The sequence below is a fragment of the Temnothorax americanus genome, unplaced genomic scaffold, assembly GCF_048541705.1.
Source record: "Temnothorax americanus isolate GAGA-0224 unplaced genomic scaffold, ASM4854170v1 Scaffold54, whole genome shotgun sequence".
NCBI lineage: Eukaryota > Metazoa > Arthropoda > Insecta > Hymenoptera > Formicidae > Temnothorax > Temnothorax americanus.
Window position 1 is genome coordinate 904,071 of NW_027509696.1, and position 17,423 is coordinate 921,493.

General features: G+C 41.5%; 2 protein-coding genes and 1 pseudogene across 5 annotated transcripts in view; 2 read left to right on the forward strand and 1 right to left on the reverse strand.

Annotated features, from left to right (window-relative positions):
- LOC143904600 (zwei Ig domain protein zig-8) overlaps positions 1–1,765 on the forward strand; it is a 177,406-nt gene extending 175,641 nt beyond the window's left edge. For all 3 annotated transcript variants that reach the window (XM_077419413.1, XM_077419411.1, XM_077419412.1), the window contains one exon: positions 1,308–1,765. In XM_077419413.1, the coding sequence (XP_077275539.1) occupies positions 1,308–1,414 (107 nt within the window). In that variant the 3' untranslated portion in view covers positions 1,415–1,765. The remainder of the gene's footprint in view (positions 1–1,307) is intronic.
- On the reverse strand, positions 1,524–11,005 carry LOC143904596 (tubulin glycylase 3A). Of its 2 annotated transcripts, XM_077419401.1 has the most exons (9): positions 10,629–11,005; positions 10,272–10,383; positions 9,924–10,135; positions 9,038–9,454; positions 7,287–7,494; positions 7,124–7,214; positions 6,602–6,811; positions 4,687–4,946; positions 1,524–2,946 (listed from the first exon to the last, which is right to left on the reverse strand). In XM_077419401.1, the coding sequence occupies exons 1-9, from the start codon at positions 10,974–10,976 to the stop codon at positions 2,636–2,638; spliced, it is 2,169 nt and encodes a 722-aa protein (XP_077275527.1). In that variant the 5' UTR covers positions 10,977–11,005; the 3' UTR covers positions 1,524–2,635. The 2 variants fall into 2 exon arrangements, with proteins under 2 accessions (XP_077275527.1, XP_077275526.1); XM_077419400.1 differs by having other exon boundaries at positions 7,124–7,494.
- Positions 11,006–15,422: 4,417 nt separating this feature from the next.
- LOC143904580 (uncharacterized) lies at positions 15,423–16,323 on the forward strand (annotated as a pseudogene).
- Positions 16,324–17,423: the final 1,100 nt, after the last annotated feature.

A 17,423-nucleotide genomic window follows, 5' to 3' on the forward strand; every position in this document is an offset into this window, starting at 1 on the left:
GTTCTGAAAGAAGATGCTTTTTTTCGTTTTATTCGTAACTCGATATATTTTTGAAGCCGGCGGAATTTACGAGTTTTGCCTCTCACGCTGCAAAGCAATCAAGTCGCGCGATGCGACTTTACGTAAAGCTTACAAGTTGATTGCGCGAATTGTTTCATCTCTGAATATTACACCTTTATCTTCGCGATTCTTATGCATCAGTTTGTTTAAGAAAATTTAAAATACAAAAAATGCTTAACAAAAATTTACGATGAACTGAAGGGGTGTTAAGCATTATTTTAGACTTTGAAAAACAGTGATAATTACAGACAAATAATGAAATTTTGCAGTATTTACCAATTATGAAGATTCGTCCGTAATTGTCTCTCCTAATCCATAATGCATGATGAATGGATTAATGCACACGTAATCAAAAAAATAGCCGATATATATTAATTATAAATTTGAAGCGTGTTGGTTAGAACAACAGCTGACAGTTTGGTCAGAATGAAACGGTCCATCCATGTGCACCGATACATAAACAAAGGATATGTTATCGTCATCATGTGTGTGTCAGCATCATTTATCTGCGATATTGCTCTTGCATCCGCCACGCATACTCTTTTTTTTCCCAAATTTCAGCACAACGCATATTCCTACCTGAATATTTCTGCTTGTAACAATATTTGCTTGTTCCTGGGCAAAAAGCAGAACAAACCGTGCTGTACACGATGTACATACATATGTAAAGTTTCGCGTTAATGTTCATTTGTTACCACCTTGTCCTCCCTTTCCGTCCGCGTAATTCACCAGAAAAGCGTTTAAACTCGTTTTGCATCGGCAACTTCAATTTAGCCTGTCGTCTAAACTGATTAAACGTTCGGTGCGTTATTAGTTTCCGACTTGCGAGGAATCTGTATCGGTTTTCGATTGAGTTGGTATTTGCTAATTTCTGGGATACACGCGGAGGCACAGGGAGGGATAATTACTTAAAGTTTTATATAACAATGACACAAGATTAGCGGTACGTGCGGAGTCCGCGTTCACAAAACTCCGAGATGACATGCAAATAAAATTCTGGGGCAAAAAATAAAAACTCTAGTGTACGAGACGTATGCTCTTTTTATTTTTTTTTTTACAATTTATAATTATTTCCCATCCGCTTAATTTATCTCAATTTAAAAACTGCAGATCGCCGAGAGACATGAATAATATAATAGGTCTTGAATACCTTTTAGCACGCATGATAAAATCATACATAATCGTATAATCCGTCCGTAATCCATTCGTAGGTAGCCGTGTCGAATCGATGAACATTTCTGTTGCAGAAGAACATCCAGCCGCGATGCATCATGGGGACGGTAGCTCGTCGTACACCGAGACACGGCCGATTTGTTTTATAATTTTAGTAATAGCTAATATAATGTTTATATAAGGCGAGAAGTACGGAAAATACACTTTACCCCGAACACACACGATGAAACGAGAAGCGCGATCGCCGAGAATCGCGGGCTGCCTATTTAACGTCGTTAAACGTTTCTTGGATAAAATATTTGTGCAGGGTAAAACCGAACATTACCATTTACATTTTAAAATAAAAGAAAAAAAAACGAAACTTCCGTGACCAAAAGAATTTTCAGATATCAGCACGGCACAATGATCGGTAAGAGCGTAGTATTTTGTTAACATATATCATCAAGAACAAATAACTTACGACGTCAAAATTTATTGTATTATTTGTAAATAAATTTATTGTATGTACATATCAATAAAACGATTGTCTTTATCTGGATCGTCTGGTTATTGCAGGCGTTATTGAGACTTGCGTCGAGCCGTCTGCATCGTAAAGCTTCTGCTAAGGTGAGATCTGATTCAGAATCGACATGCTGAAACAAGTAATGACTTTACATTAATTTAGAGATTTCCGATAATAATTTTTAAATTTTCTACTTTCTTGGATTACAATATACGTAGCTGGGTAAGTATAGATCTTTCCTGGTGTTCTCTTGGAAAACATAGATGAAAACTGTCGCCGACAAGATTATGCATCGCGTCGCAAAATTCTCGCAAGAGTATTCCGTCAATCACGCGACCGGAGGAAGTTTGCCTCGTTATATTTCGAGGTAACTTTACATCGCTATATTCAATAGCGCCCAGCTAGCGCATCTTCAAGCCACGCGATTTTCCTCAGGGACGCGGAAAGAAGTGGGATGCCGACGCGCACGGACACCGCCTCGCTAATGACAACATTAATTACACCGCGCTATCTCACGCTCGTTAATTACGGCGCGGCGCTAAATTTACCGTGAAAAAATACGGGTGCGTAAATTTCGCGTTCAATCGCGCGGCGGTGCCCTCGATTAATCTGAAAACGAAGGTCTCCTGCAGCTTCTTCGCGTACGCCACCTTGAACGTCTTATTTTCATCATTATCGTCACGGTTGCTTTAAATTTTAACGTGTATCCTTGCATCTAAAGCTTAACATGTCGAACAAAAATTCCGTGCATCACAATTATCTATATTAAATGCTGTTCTAAAACTATCGCAACTACTGAATACGCATCTTCGTAAGATGAAGAAGTCGCTTGGCACTCACCGATCGCTTTCATGTTTTTTTACCCTATATATATAGCGTCAACTAAAAGGTCGTTTCACGTCAATTGGCCGCAGTGCATCGACCGGCGTTCAAATGGTCAATAAGATCCGCCACGTTCGGTTCTCTCGAGCGTAGGATCATGGGCGGGACGGTCTTTGCACGTTGCTGCTTGCTCCAGGGACCGCAAATGTTTGCCCTCCTTTCTTTCCTCGGCGTCGTCGGTTCCGGCGACTGCTCGTGCAGTGTCATTGACTTGCCAGCTACGAAAAGGTAGGGACCGAGGTAAGGCTGGAAGTCGGGTATGTCCTGCTTGTAGACCAGACTGAAGCCACCCGTGTCGGCGCAAGCGTTCACCGGCACGTCCATTATCACTGTAAGCAACGGCAAAACGATCGAAGGATTTTCATTGTGCACCATACCACCAAAATTAACTACTCTTAACTTATACGGTGATGGAGTTTGCAGAAAACAGATTAGGAGATTAGGAGAAACCGTGTGCACTGCCGCATACTCGGCATAGTTTTCTTAGACTCTCTCATGTCACTTTGCATAAGAGAGTCTTTTACGTAATGCTTATCATTATGTAAAAGAGATCAATAACTCTTGTTTACATTTTATTAGCGTTATTTAAGTTTAATTGGAAATATATAATATTTTATATCTGTCTTTATATCCTCAATTCTCATTTTAACTGCATTGTACTAAATCATTGTCATATACTGATAAATTCTCGGCATTTAAATCTCAGTGTGAGAGCAAAAAAGATTTCTGATTTATTCCGAATATTGAAATTGAACGAAAACTAAATAGCCGATATTTTTAAATATATGATCCTTCTATTTATCTTTAATTATTAAAGAATTTATTTAAAATTAGCAATTTTTGCGATACACGCTGTTATTACAGAAATTAATATAGCGATCTATTTATAAATGTTGAATATTTTTATTTAATATATTTGCGTTCGACAGATTCAAAAAATTAAATATTCAAAAATGAATTAAAAGGAAGGTCAGAAAGCGATTTTATAAATTAATACAAACGGCATATATCAGTTCTTTTTCAGAAGAGATAGGATATTGAATTTAATAATAAAAAGCCATGCATACGAGGGACAAAGAATGAGGAGAATGGAATTCTTTTTAACTTGAATGTTGGAGAATTTGAAAAGACTGATTATGTGTGCGTGTGTGGAACCATAACTCATAAAGCTCTATTGTTTAAATTTATTGGTAGTCATAATAAAAGAATTTCATTATTGCAAATTTAATATTTTTATTGGATCTTTTCTTTCTGTGTGTGTATGTGTGTGTGTGTGTGTGTTAACCTAATATCTATATATTATTATATAAAATCAGGTTATATATCTCAGGTTGTATATTACAAAAAACCTGATACGCGCGTTCCGAAAATAAATGTTTTAATATTTATTATATACACACACACACACACAGGATTTTCATAATTTTACAACTGTATAAACCTTTTGTTATAGAATATTGTAATATAAGCAATACAATAAATATCGAAACGGTTAACAAATTTAAACTTAATTGAAAGAACATTTTACAAATATATTTAATGAAAAGTAATCGATATTTATTTTAAAAGGTGGTAAAATTATTTCTATCAATTCAACTATATATATTTGAATGCATAACTAATGCAAGGAGATTTTAAATTTATAAAATGTTCTTTCTCCATCAGAGAGAGATCGTACGATCATGAAGATGTATTAAAGATATAACCGATGCAATCAGGTGTTTGGCCATTTCGGGCTCGATAATTGCGCCCGGGAAATCTCGCTAACGCGGTTAATTTCTCGCGTAAATCCATCACGTAGGGCACGTGGCGCTTATCGGCGTTACGTCGCCGCGAATTATGGTCACCGTTATCATCCTGGGAGAGCCAAACCGAGAGGGATCCGTCTCGGACGACGCGTAACTCGTCTAATCGCTCGGCTGCGGTTAGCGATACTCGCGATTTCTAAAACTCGTACGAAACGAGGTGTTAATAGCACGCGGTTCGTCCATCCCCTCGTCGCCACCTCGGAAAAACTTTCTTTCGGACACGATACTTGATAACTTTTTCATACCCGTTTCCCCGCTCACCTTTCACCAGGCTCTCCAGCACGTTAGAGTAAAGACGTCTTGTCACTCTAGAGCTAGGCGGATGCATACGGGGATTAGTATTGATCTCGATCAGCCAGACCGACATATCCTCGGCCAGCACGAAATCGGCGCCGTACAATTCGAAGCTGCAGCGACGTCTCTCCATGTGATTCTGCGCCGCCAGCATCATCAAAACGATGGCCTCCGTCATTTTTGGGTAAATCAGATCGTAATACGGTTCTCCTTCGTGGCCTATGGATCTAAGAAAGTAAGCGCGATTAACGATTTATTTATTTATTTTTTATTTGAATTTTATATATATATATATATATATATATATATATACTATATATACAATATATATCACATAAGTCCCTGACTTAAAAATAAAAGTATAAATATTGAATATATATGAATGAGAGTCTGTTTCCTCTAATTTGATTACTGTTGTTTCAGTTTAAAAATTTACTCTTTATTTATTTCTACATCGAATTTATTAATAAAGTAACGTTACATGTTTCAAGACCTCTGATTAATTTTTTATAAAAGGTGACAACGAAAAAATAAATAAGTTATAAACCAATAAAGCTGTCATAAATTATGACAGCAAGGTCCACATTGCAATATGAAATCAGGGAACGTTCTGTTTTATCTTTAAAAGTAAATTCAGTCACTCAGTGTCATAGTGGAAACGGAATACCACAATTTAGAACTTGTATAACTAAAAGCATGAGATGCGTTGTATGTATAGACACAAATGATTTAAGCGCATTTTTAATTCAGATGAAACCAGTTAAATAAAATATATTTTTGTACGTAACGGACAAATTTTAGCAAAAAAACTTTGCGGCAAATTGAAACATTTGTAGCGATGGAGAAGTCCACTCAGAGTCAATAATCAAAATAAAAGCTCGTATTTCATTGAAAAATGCAATTATTATAAATAAACTATGGCTTCGCAAACAATCATATCTTTTTCCACAGGTATTGGTTCCCCAAAATAAATAATAAATTAAAAAATGTTGTAAGTTTTTATATTTTACATTGTGTCGGGAATATCTTTCTTTATCGGCGATCTAAAATTGTTTGTAGAGTCAATATTTGTTTTAAAAACCAGTCTCTCTCTTCTTCAAACGATCAGAATATGTATAGAAATATGATGACATAATATTGTTGTAAGAATTACAATTCCTAATAAAATCGGGTAGTATAAAATTAACAATTTAACAAGTTAAACAAATTAAGTTTTTCAAGGATTAAAAATTGCAAAGTACGCAAAATTAACACATAATGATAGATTAATGCAAACTATTAAATTTCGAATTGCATATTCGCAGAAATGATAAAATATTTTTTATCTTTTATTAGTCTTTCTCTCCCCTTAGATTCAATTTTCGATATCCGATTGTCATTAAGACGCCATCTGCTTCAGCCGCCGTGACAAAGATAACCGATGGCAAACGCGTTAAAATGGAACAGCAGCGAAATCTTTGACGGAAAGCATTCCCCGGGTGCATGTCTCGAGAACAATATCTCTTTCGCGTGACAGTGGCACGCACGAATACGTCGACACCGGGCCCATTCACGAGCGTAACGGCGGATAATATTTATATCCGTTTTATTCACAATTACTTGGGCGTCGAATATAGGTACATTGTGTCATCGAGAAATCTTATTCGATTTGTCATTTGAGAAAGGAACGCGGCGGCGGGGAAGGCGCGGCGAGGCCATTATCATCGGCGAAACGGGTTCCTTGCCCGAACGTTCTCGGACGAAAACGCGCTCCTCGAAGAAAGCGTATTTGCACACGGGCCCTATCAATTTCCTGCTCGGAATGCCTCCGGGGACCGGACGGCCGCCGACCGGCGTGACGAATGGATAATCGAAACGTCTTCGCCTACGGACGAGAGATTACTTCAAATATTCGTTCAGCTTCTCGCAGTCCCATCCTTGATCGCGCACCGATCTGCTGCTGGCGGGTTCCTCGGGGTCCCCCTGCCTGCGTCGCTGCCTGCGTCTCTTCTCGTCGTCGTACTTCTCCTGGATGGCGGTATTGCAAATGTGGATCGCCTCGTGATAGGTCGAGAAAGCGTACGGCTTGGAGCTGAATCGAAGAAACGCTTCTCTGGGGAGAGCAGGAGCGTAGATTGTAACACACACAAAGAGGTGTTGAAGTACGTATTCAAACAAATCTTTCTTTTTTTAATCAAGCGAAATTAACATAAAGTTTAGAACATGAAAAACGTGACATGTTAAGAACAATAACCAATAATATTACAATGTTTATTATATTTTCTTATTATGTTATATTAAGCTCGAACTCTCTCTTAAACAACGTTTGTTTTTCGCACCGGAAAAAATTTATTATTCCTAAGGATAAAATAGAAAGGAATATTTTTCATATTATGCAGAATGATTTAATTGCGATGCGATTTACTTGAAAAGCCATATTGTGAGAGGGAAGGTACTCGTTACCAAGTACCACAGTCGTATGTCGAACTTGGTCTCCTTGATCAGCAGGGGACGTTCTGAAATATAAATGACGCGACTTACGAGTTGAATGCGATCCTTGAAGCGCGTTTGTACAAAAACGTCCGTACCGATGTACTTCTGCACGATATAATAATCTTTGGGCTTCTGCTCGGCTCTGCGCAAGATGTCCTTGAGATCGTGGGATATAACGATGCCATTGCCGCAGCACAAATGGCTGGGCTTCAAGATCCAAATGCCTCTCATGTCGCTCATCTCGTACTGCGGATCGACGGTCTTTAATTTCTCCAAAATCGCGACGGCGGCCAGGAAGCATCTCTACGAAACGAACGATATTGATATCGATTTATGCGGGGAGGGTCTCAGCTTTCGTTGCGGGGCACGTGGATCTCTCGACTTTAATTCCGGAAAGTTCGAATAAATTCATCCGCGGCGAATTGGATCCCCCTCCGTCAGCGGAGGCCACATTTCGACGGTCGGCGATTCGAAGCGAAATTAATTTAATGAAATCGCGGAATGTCTCAATCCGGGGGAATCGTGAGAGATTGTCAGGTGACGTCGAATTTCAAAGAAGTCACCCTCCTCGTATCTCTCCTCTCCAATCGAAGGAGGGTATGGCTCGCGTGAGAAATTCGTCCGCTACGTGAACAAAATATCGTCCACCGCAAATACGTGTCAATTACGCACTTCCTTTGACGGAAGTACTTTCGACGACAACCTAAATAGAAACTAGTGTTAAGCACATATTTGACTCCTCCTTCTAATTTACGCGCGCGCACGACACGGAACTTCTTGAGACTTTATCGCTGTAACACATCTGTGTGATAAATCAAGCATCTCTCTCCTCGTGTCGCTTTTTTTACGAGGTCACTTAATTGAACCGAGGTCTGACAACCCGTAATAAAATTTTATTATGAGAAATGGAATGGTGGATAAGGAATTCCCCGGCACACAAGAATAAAATGGGCTTTTGCGGAATCAATAAATAAACATCAGAGTTAAGAATCTCGTACGTCTTTCCCTCACTCGTACGGCTTAGCGTTTCGTTATCACAAGCCCTTTAATTTTGTTTCATCAGTTAAGAGTTAATGGTATCACGTGGCAGCATCTCGGAACATGTTTAATGCAAGGATGTTTTCGTGCGCCTTGAATAATTAACACAGTTTGGTTTTGTTGCCTACGCTACCTCGTAACCGCGTCTATTATTACCGCGAATCAGGGGGAGCGCGAAATAAACACGCCATTCTAACGCAATCGATCGTTCAACACGTGATACGATTCTGCCGAAAGTGCAGCGTCTTCTTCTTCTTCTTCTTCTTCTTCTTCTTCTTCAGAAGCCTGGATTTCATATATAAGACACGAGCGATGTTTGAGGCAAATAAAAATACATAAAAACTGAAATCAATTCGAGAGGGTCTGCAGGCTGCTAATTTAATTGAAATTTATGTGTAAAGCGAAATTACCTCATCGTTATTTCATCGCTTTAATAAAATATTGAAGAACTGATGGTAACAGGTTCTTACAAGGCACAAATTCAACTCGCCGATATTAATATATGGATTCATGTTTCTCCCTTTATTATATTCTGTACGCATTAATTAATTTAATACCGGATGGTATTACGAGGAACCGCCGAGTGGAGTGAGGCATGCTAGTGAATATTATTATGTGAATCGTTCAGTCGCGATTTCTCGCGATAATCCGACATTAAATTAATTAACGTGCAGAGTGTGCTAAGGGGAAAAACCTGAGCTGGTTAATTTCAGTTGAATTTTCTATACGTTACGGATATAGGAGAATCAAGAATGATTTTCGCCAACCTATTAGCCAACTGCGGTTTACCGCGGAATAAATTTGATACCTGAAGGAGCTCGCGACTTTCTTCCGACGAGCCATCAACACCAGCTCCTTGGTGAAGCGCCGCCGCGTAATCGTCCAAGAAACGATCCCATTCCTCGTCGGACGGCTGCTCGCTTTTTTCCACATCGATATCCTCGTGCGTCGCGGTAGCGACGAACTCCTCGCAACGTTTCATCGCGAACTCCAATTCGGCAATCGGAATCGCTCGTCGTCCTTCCGAATTGACCACGAGAATGTCCTCGGCCGCGGTCATACCGCGAACGAACCATTTGAGGAGACCCGCGGCAGCGGTCAGTCGGAAGTCCTCCACGAAGGCTCGTCGATCCGTGCTGGGACTGTAGGTACGCGGGAACAGGGCGCCGGACACGTTCTCCTCGTACAACCAATATGCGTCTTCCAGTAAGCGCGCCATTCCGAGCTACACACGTGCGGCAATTCGGGAACGTTTTACTTATCGCGCGCGTTACGCGACGACGATGACGATACCACTTTTATCGCGGGAACGGTGGCAATTCCGACCGAGAATGCGAAAGGAGCCGCGACTCGGCTCAAGCAATTTTCATAAAACGTTATTCATAAAACAGCTAAATAACAGGTGTTTGGGAATAACACTAGGCGGTATAACGTTTAGAGCGGAATATGTTAGCGATATCTAGGCTCCAAGGAAATATTCCTGGAACATTCGCGTTTCCCATTCAGCGAAGTCGGTTAGTTAGCCCTTACAGAAATTTAATACCGTAAGTGATTATTTGGCTAGTGATTAATTACTCATTTTGAGTATTAAAAGCATTAAAAACAATGCCTTTAATACTCAAAATAAGTAATTAATCACTAACCAAGTATAATAATCACTTACGGTATTAAATTTCTGTAAGGGAGGATAGTACCTTCGAAGTATAAACGAAGGATCTCTGATATCTGTTGAGCAGAACGTTGCAGCTGAGTCCGCGATGCCACTCGACGAAGTCGTTCCTGCAGTCCCATATGAAGTCAGGCGGCTTGTGCCGCAGGAGGGCAAAAATCACAGCCCTCTCGTTCAGCGTTCCATCCGCTTGCGTGACATCGCCGAGGGAGTGAGCTTCTAAGTTAGCCGCGCTACCTAAATCGTCGAAGAACACAGAAAATGGTAGACATTAGAGACGATATTTCATCCTCCGGTGCGGTGTGGCGTTCGGCACCGTATTCCGCCGGCGGCGGTGCACATTAACTTTATCGTCCGCAATCTACAATCTAACCGTATGGCAGCATTCTCGTTCTAGTTGACTCGTACTTCTGCACCCACCCTCGGGCCTCCAGCGCTTCCTTCAGCTTTGGCAGCTCGCCTCGCAGGAGAAATATTTTGTGCATCTGCGAATGTTTTGACGTTAATGATGAAAATGCGTTGAATTGTGCGTGAATAACTTTAACGCAGTTTTTCTATCAATCGATTAAATTCCACATTTAAAGTCACGTCGAGAAAGGGAGAAGGAAAAATGGACAATTTAATTTCCCAAGAGCACAGTGGAATAATGTAGCTTGAATAGTCTTGCTAGTTCTTGTGTATTTTATGTAAATAGTCTTGCTATTCGTATAACTAAGTCCAGGAAAATTACCTTGACAGCGTTTTCCACTTTCGCCTTGATTTTCTCGTAAGCCTCTCTCCTCGACCGTTCTTTTTTACAGCGAGGTTGGGCGACGGTCATCTCCCCGGAAAAAGTACAGCACGAACAAGCGTCCACGTAGGATTTTTCGTACGCGCCGCACTCGAATTCCGGTAAGCCGCTAATTCCAGCCTCGCTCTGGTCGTCCGCGTCCGGAAGCGTCCACCTCGGGCGCGTCATTCTCGCGCGGACGGATCGATGGTATGGATTCACGGGGCTGTCCCTCCTATCCAGATCGATCGAGGAAGGAGACAATTTCCAACTGGATTGAAACTTCTTATCCCGGCACGTGGACTCCATTGTGATTACGCCCGGGGAAACGCCTGGCTCCCTCTTAATATCCCCGAACGAGCAAATGTTAAATTGCCGCGATTTGTCGTAATTTGTCAATGTAACTCGTCATTTATAGTTATCAGACGGCTGACGTGGCCCGGCGTGAATTAACGCGAAGGGGGGGGGTCCGTTTCCCACGACGCGGGCAGTAATGCGACTTCGACTTCGGGATTAAACCGGAGGACTCGGAGCGATATCTCAGTCACTCGATTAACGGCTAATTGCGTTCATTTAGTGCAACGGTCGCGCGAATAGCGGCGCGACCGCGCGTCCTATACCATCGTCTATTCCGACGAAATGCCTCGTCGAATAATTAATCCGAGAGGTCCACCCCCGTCCTGCACGCGAGGTAATACGTTTAATGAACTATGCAAACAATTTTAGGATCCGTTATGTGGATCCGAGGATCGACGCGCGTGGTATTGTTATTAGAGGGATCTGATGTATGTGCCAGGTGAGTTTACAGTTATGTGGAAAGCGCGTGGTTTAGACGCGGCACCGGACAAATGTTGACCGGTGTTCTTAAAGCTGCGGGCTTAGTTGGAAAATCGATTATCGCGTCAGCTTAATTCTTTATACGTCTACGGAGATTCTTCTATATTTCCGAATACATTTTGTATACCAATCTTTATTAACTTCAGCTTGTACCAAGAAGAGCGGACTTGGTCTACAAAATAATTTAACTCACTTATACCTTCCATTCAACTTTAGTATTTAATCTTATCTACTCTTCTTCAGTCTCTTTTTCTTTCCATAATTATTTCAACACTTATATTTATCTATTATTTCTTCTTTATTTCTTTCTAATTATATAATAAACCAATCTTTGGTAAACTCCAGTGTCTAATAGAATACATTTTATATAAAAAAGTTGAATCTCTTGTAACTTGACGTGCCGTAAATGTTTTCGCGTTGTGTGTATGTGATTGGAATTTCTCCCAAAATTCTGACAACGACACGAGGACGGGCCGCGACCGATCACGCGACGGAGGGCAAGTTTGTCCAGATGACATTGTCACCAGCAAAATCCGAATGTCCGTAACGCATGTGCGACAGGATGGGAACGGCCTCGCGTGCGTAACTGCGCGATAAATCCCTCAGAGCGAGCGGCAAATCGTTGGGTTAAATCACCGTCTATCGCGCGTTAATACAATTAAACATTGAAATAAATGTTACGAGCATTCTGCCACGAGTACGTGATCGCTTTATGAGCGTTAATAGCGCAGTGTCCCCGATGTTACTTTCTGAGCGCGTATTTTTGCCTCTCTCGCCTATCGAAAAACAGCTCAAGGTCCGCGCGAAATTTTCATAATCATTTTGCGGATATCTCTAGCAAAATAAATACCTGATTTTCTCGTTCCAAATCCGTCACGATGATCCACCCCGACTTGAGGTTAAGGCATCGACATCTGAAAACGACGACGAATCGTACCGAAGATTTTTACGACGGCTCTGACAGCTTTAACGGACCGCGGGATTTAGCTCATGACTCTTGTGTGCCGGGAAGCGTGTGCTGGTCGCGGCCCAGTTGGGTTCCCTATTCGCCGATCACGGGCATGTTCCTTTTTATTTTCCCGTGCACGTATCCGCCGCCGATAAGCGGCTAGATTCAAGTGATCCCTGATGCTTTGCTGAATATTTTATTAATTCCTTTCGAGTGTGCAAACCGGTGGTGCACTTTCCAGGGACTTTTTCAAAGCGAAAGTCGTTAGCGTACAGCAACGGGGAAAAAACCATGCGTTTCCGCGAAGGGAAACGAGCTCCGTGCAGCCCAAAAATTCCATAATACTTTTTTACATATTTTCTTTTGTATATATTTAAGTAGGCTGTGTTTAATAAAATAGAGAAAATGTGTAACATATACAAGAGTATGTAACTAAACAGTTATATTCGTATTCTAAACACAATGCCATGTAAATATCAAATTAAATTATATATTTTTTTAATGTCCATTCCTGCCAATGTAGATTAACTTTAATCTCGATTTAACTTATTACTTTTTATCTTTTTCTATAAGGTCTATAAGAATTAGAATAGGATAAAAAGTAAGTTAAACCAAGATTAAAGTTAATATACATGCATTGATAGAAATGGACTTAAGCTTGACACACACATATGAAAATTTAATACACGAGACACAAGTGTAAAGTAACAAAAAGGATTTGTATGTAGAATTTTATAGTAAAATTTCAAATCGGAAACCAACCATTAGAAAGTTATCGCTAAAGTGGGTCGTGCGCTCTGCATTATTTCCAAAGCGAGCCAGAATTCGCGTCGGTACGGAACGGAACGTCAGAATGAAAATCAGGGTTTCGGAGCCATCGTTGCGTTCAAATTGGATTTCATAATCAAATTCCAGACATCTTCGACGATTCGAGCGCGGTGCCGCGCGCGCTCTAAATACGGGGGCGCGAAAATTCGCGGAAATAAACGTTCCAAAGTGTTGTTTTACCGCGCGTGGATTTATGACACCGTTCCGCGTGCCGCATTTATTTTCACCCCTCCAAGCCCATATATACACATATCCACTGTGCCGCACATAAATTCCATATCTTGCTTCAATATTTTATCGCTGTCGGATTAAAACAGCGCGAGATCCAATATGAAACGTTTTCGCGCGCCGCACGCGCGTTACACCGATTCGACGAAACGCGAAATAATAAAACAAATCCATTAAGCGCACCCGCCCCGTACCTTTTAACGACGCTCGTCGCCGAAAATCGTTCTTTCGTCCCCAATCGCGAACCGTATTACGAGGGGATGAATCTATTAAAGAGCGTGGCGGCTCACGAGTTTTCGAACTTTTTCGCCGCGAAGCAATTATTATCGATAAGTCGGGATTATAACGGCGAAAGCACCCCCGCCGGGGTTTTCAGAGGGTGAAAGGGGTAAAAGGGGATGTGCTTAACCTTATTTTAAATAATATATTTCACGAGGTTCTCTTCCGCCGCTCCGTTCTCTTTCGCGATATAATCAGAATAATGGAAGGTCTAATAGAGGCCTCCATATGAATAAGGATGTAACTGCGGAAGGAGACTGCAATGGGAGGTTTAAAAGCACTCTCGCTGCCTTTGGTGATTAGAGAGTGCACCGAGCGTGGTTACTTAGCCGGTTAACTCGTTCGCGTACTTACTCTTGTATATTCCCGCATCTTGTTTCCCGACGCAGTGCGTCGCGACGCGGGGGTTACGCGTTTCGAAGCGCAATGCGGCGCGATGAAATTAGCGAGACAGCGTTGCACGCGGCTGTTGCACGTCGGGTCATTACCGTAATGCATCGTTTCAGGACAAAAACGAGACACGGTTGAGCCTGGTGGTGGCTAGACGAGAACTTTAATTGGACGGTGGGTTTTACTCCATCTCGTCGACGAATTCGGGTTCGCGAGGCGGAGCGTGGGCCTAATACGATTTACGGATCGATCATAATTTTTAGCTAATTACCAAATCCAGCAGCGAAGAGCATCGAGGAGCGTCAAACTCGACTAACTAATTTTTTACCGCTCCATCAGCCGCGATAAACATCAGCGGGGATAATGCGCTTAAACTTCGACCCGATATGCATTATATATACTTTTTCAATTACTCGTTTTACCTTATCACCCGCTTTTGGAAAACGCCGGGTAATAATCACTGCTATCGCACGCCAGCGGCGGTGTCGATAATTAGTAAACGAATTACGTAGTTAACTTACAATTTCGTTGTGCATGCACGACACCCGCGCGCTGTGCGAGCGCCGCGGCGACGTGCCGTGCAAGCAAAGTAGCTGGTAAATTACCGAAACACAACTTCGCGGTCTATGGACACTGCCACGTTTATTAAGCTAATGCGAGTTTTCGGCCGAAAAACTTAATCCAACGCAGGCGCTGCGACGGCCCCTTTTCCGCTTAACGCTTAACGAACGTAGTAACTGGCATAAGTCGCGCCGTTTCACCTAATTATGCGATGCAATTTCGCGCAGGTAACGGATGTTCAGATCTTCTCCGTCAGGATATTATAAATAGTGATAATGCTCGAAAGAGTATATGGAAGATGAGGATATGAATAATTCAGGGGGACGTGAATATTGCAGAGGAACAAAGAAATCCGCGGATGAAACGAGGCACGGGTAATCCGGGAAACGTGTATCCCTGTTCCTTATATGCATACATCATCTCGTTGACCCTTTCCTCGCGCAATCCGCGCATAACGAACGTAATATCCCTGATTCGCAAAGAGTAAGGCGAATAATCGGTCTTCCACACATGAGAATTGCATCTTTCTCGGCACGGCGCGGGCGCGGCGGAGAAGCAATTCCTTCCATGTAAGAGCGTGTTACACGAACGGTCGACGCCGGCCACGTCGGATGCCGGAATGGCAAAGCTGTAACGGCCCGCCCTTAGCCGCGATATGTCATTCGCGATGAAATAGCGGTGTAATGACGTTCGTTCTCGCGTTACGTGCCGCTGCCACAACGTGGGCTTACTACAACGAAACGTAATTCCGCGTGGCTGCGAGAACGCGATCGATATAAGCGTCGCGGGTAAACACCGCAGTCCACCCAGAGCGGTAACGTGAGACCGACACGGATTTAAATCGATTTTGATAAAAATCGGAATTTTTATAAAAATTCAATTCAATTTCTCAAAACTACGCAAACACGGAAAGTTTTTCTTTCTCGTTTTCTTCTCGTTTTATTAATTTATTACTTATTTTTATATACAGTTATTCTTTACAATTGCGAAAAAGCACGAGACTATTAAATTGTCTGCAAATTATATAGATTAGTTTGATCTTTGAGATAAAAAATTCTTTTTTTTTTATGATTTAAGGTGTGATCGATTGGATCACATATAATATATCTCTCTCCGGCTTTTTCGTCGAATTTCTGCTAGCTAACAAGGAAGAAATTGTGACGCTCGCGACAAAGCGAAAGCAGGATCGCCGGGAACGAATTACCGAGTTGGCCGGATTGAATTCGTTCGGAGAAACCGAAGCTTGATCTCGAACTAGCGCAGCACGCGAATACAGATGTCCCGGATATACTCTCCGACACTCACAGATCGAGTTCGCTATCGAAGATATGTCTTTGACGAAGCGAACGAGGAATAAACAGGAAAAGTATACCGGGGCGAAGAATCAGTTCCCGATGTCGGTTTCGATGAAATCATCATTTTATCGGAGACGATACTCTCGGAAAAATATCATGTGCAATGGTGCCGACTTAATCGTAAATTAGGTCGGGAGGCTTCAGCCAAGTCCACCAGGAGTTAGTTTTGGTCATAAATCACGATTGTTCACTCGTGACCCGTAAATTTATCGTCGATCGACTACTACTCGTTCTGATATTTTTCACATTGGTCATTTCGAATTGATCACTCGCATTGAAGTAACATTGCAAAGCGATTGCGTGCTTCAAACAAGTATAAAATACCTACAAGTATGTTTATATTAACGAAACAATATTATAAGATGCTATTACATTAATTCCATATATCATTATTTATAAAAACATTTTCTCTTGTTTCGATGCACTACATGTCGGCTCATTTGTGATATGTAACATTTATCCACTTTTAAAAAAGGCGTGTTACCTGAGTGAATTTCGTTTTTATCGTAAAATTGAAGCCTCTTTTCCGCGATGCCGATTGGCTATCTCGATTGATTGCCGCGCCGCGAGCTTGCTTCATCCCGTGAGGGACTGTCATCGCGGAGTGTGGCGAGTTTCGTGCGTGTAGTGCGTCGTGTGTGTCATGATGTGACAGCTCGCGTCGTGTCGCGAGGTTAATCGACCCGCGTCGTATCGCGAGGTTAATATTATTATTAATGTGATCTCTCATCATTATTATAAATATAAAATTGTTTAATTCTGAATTTCGGTCGCGTCACGCAAGGATCGACGTGCCACGCGAAATATCAGCGGATCGGAGATAGGTAATTATAGTGACTCCTCTTCTAAAAAGGGCATGTCGTAGGTATTGTTGTCACTTTTCCGCGATCCCGATTGGTTTTCTTGCTGCGCTTACTTTATTTGCAACTGTCATTGTATATTTTGACAGTTGTGTGTATCAAGGCGGGTTAATAGTGCAATAGTAATAGCATAACGTTAAAGCTAAATAGCGCGCGCGAAGCGCGCGCGTCTGTAGTGTCTAGTTGTAAAAAAAAGACGAATACGGTAGAAAAAATTTTTCATATTGCAACAAGCTATCAGGATTTTGATTCATAAAAATATTTTGCCAAAAATTAAAAAAACGCAAACAATAATACAAATGTTTATTAAACTCAAAGAATTCAAAATACGAAAAAAAAATGACAGACAAATCCAATTTAAGAGAACGTTTAGAATATATCTGCGCCATTACAAACACTACATGCCGTATCCTCGCATTTATTCTATTACGTTATTATTAACATACTAATCGATTCGCCATAGCTCTTA

Bases quoted from the DNA above. Each gene is read 5' to 3' on its own strand.
- LOC143904596 (XM_077419400.1), bottom strand. From the start codon at position 10,976: ATGGAGTCCACGTGCCGGGATAAGAAGTTTCAATCCAGTTGGAAATTG. The intron at 10,136-10,271 runs GTTAGATTGTAG...TCGACGATTTAG, and splicing joins AACGAGAATGCTGCCATACG to GTAGCGCGGCTAACTTAGAA. The intron at 2,947-4,686 runs GTGAGCGGGGAA...CGTTGCTTACAG, and splicing joins GCTGGAGAGCCTGGTGAAAG to TGATAATGGACGTGCCGGTG.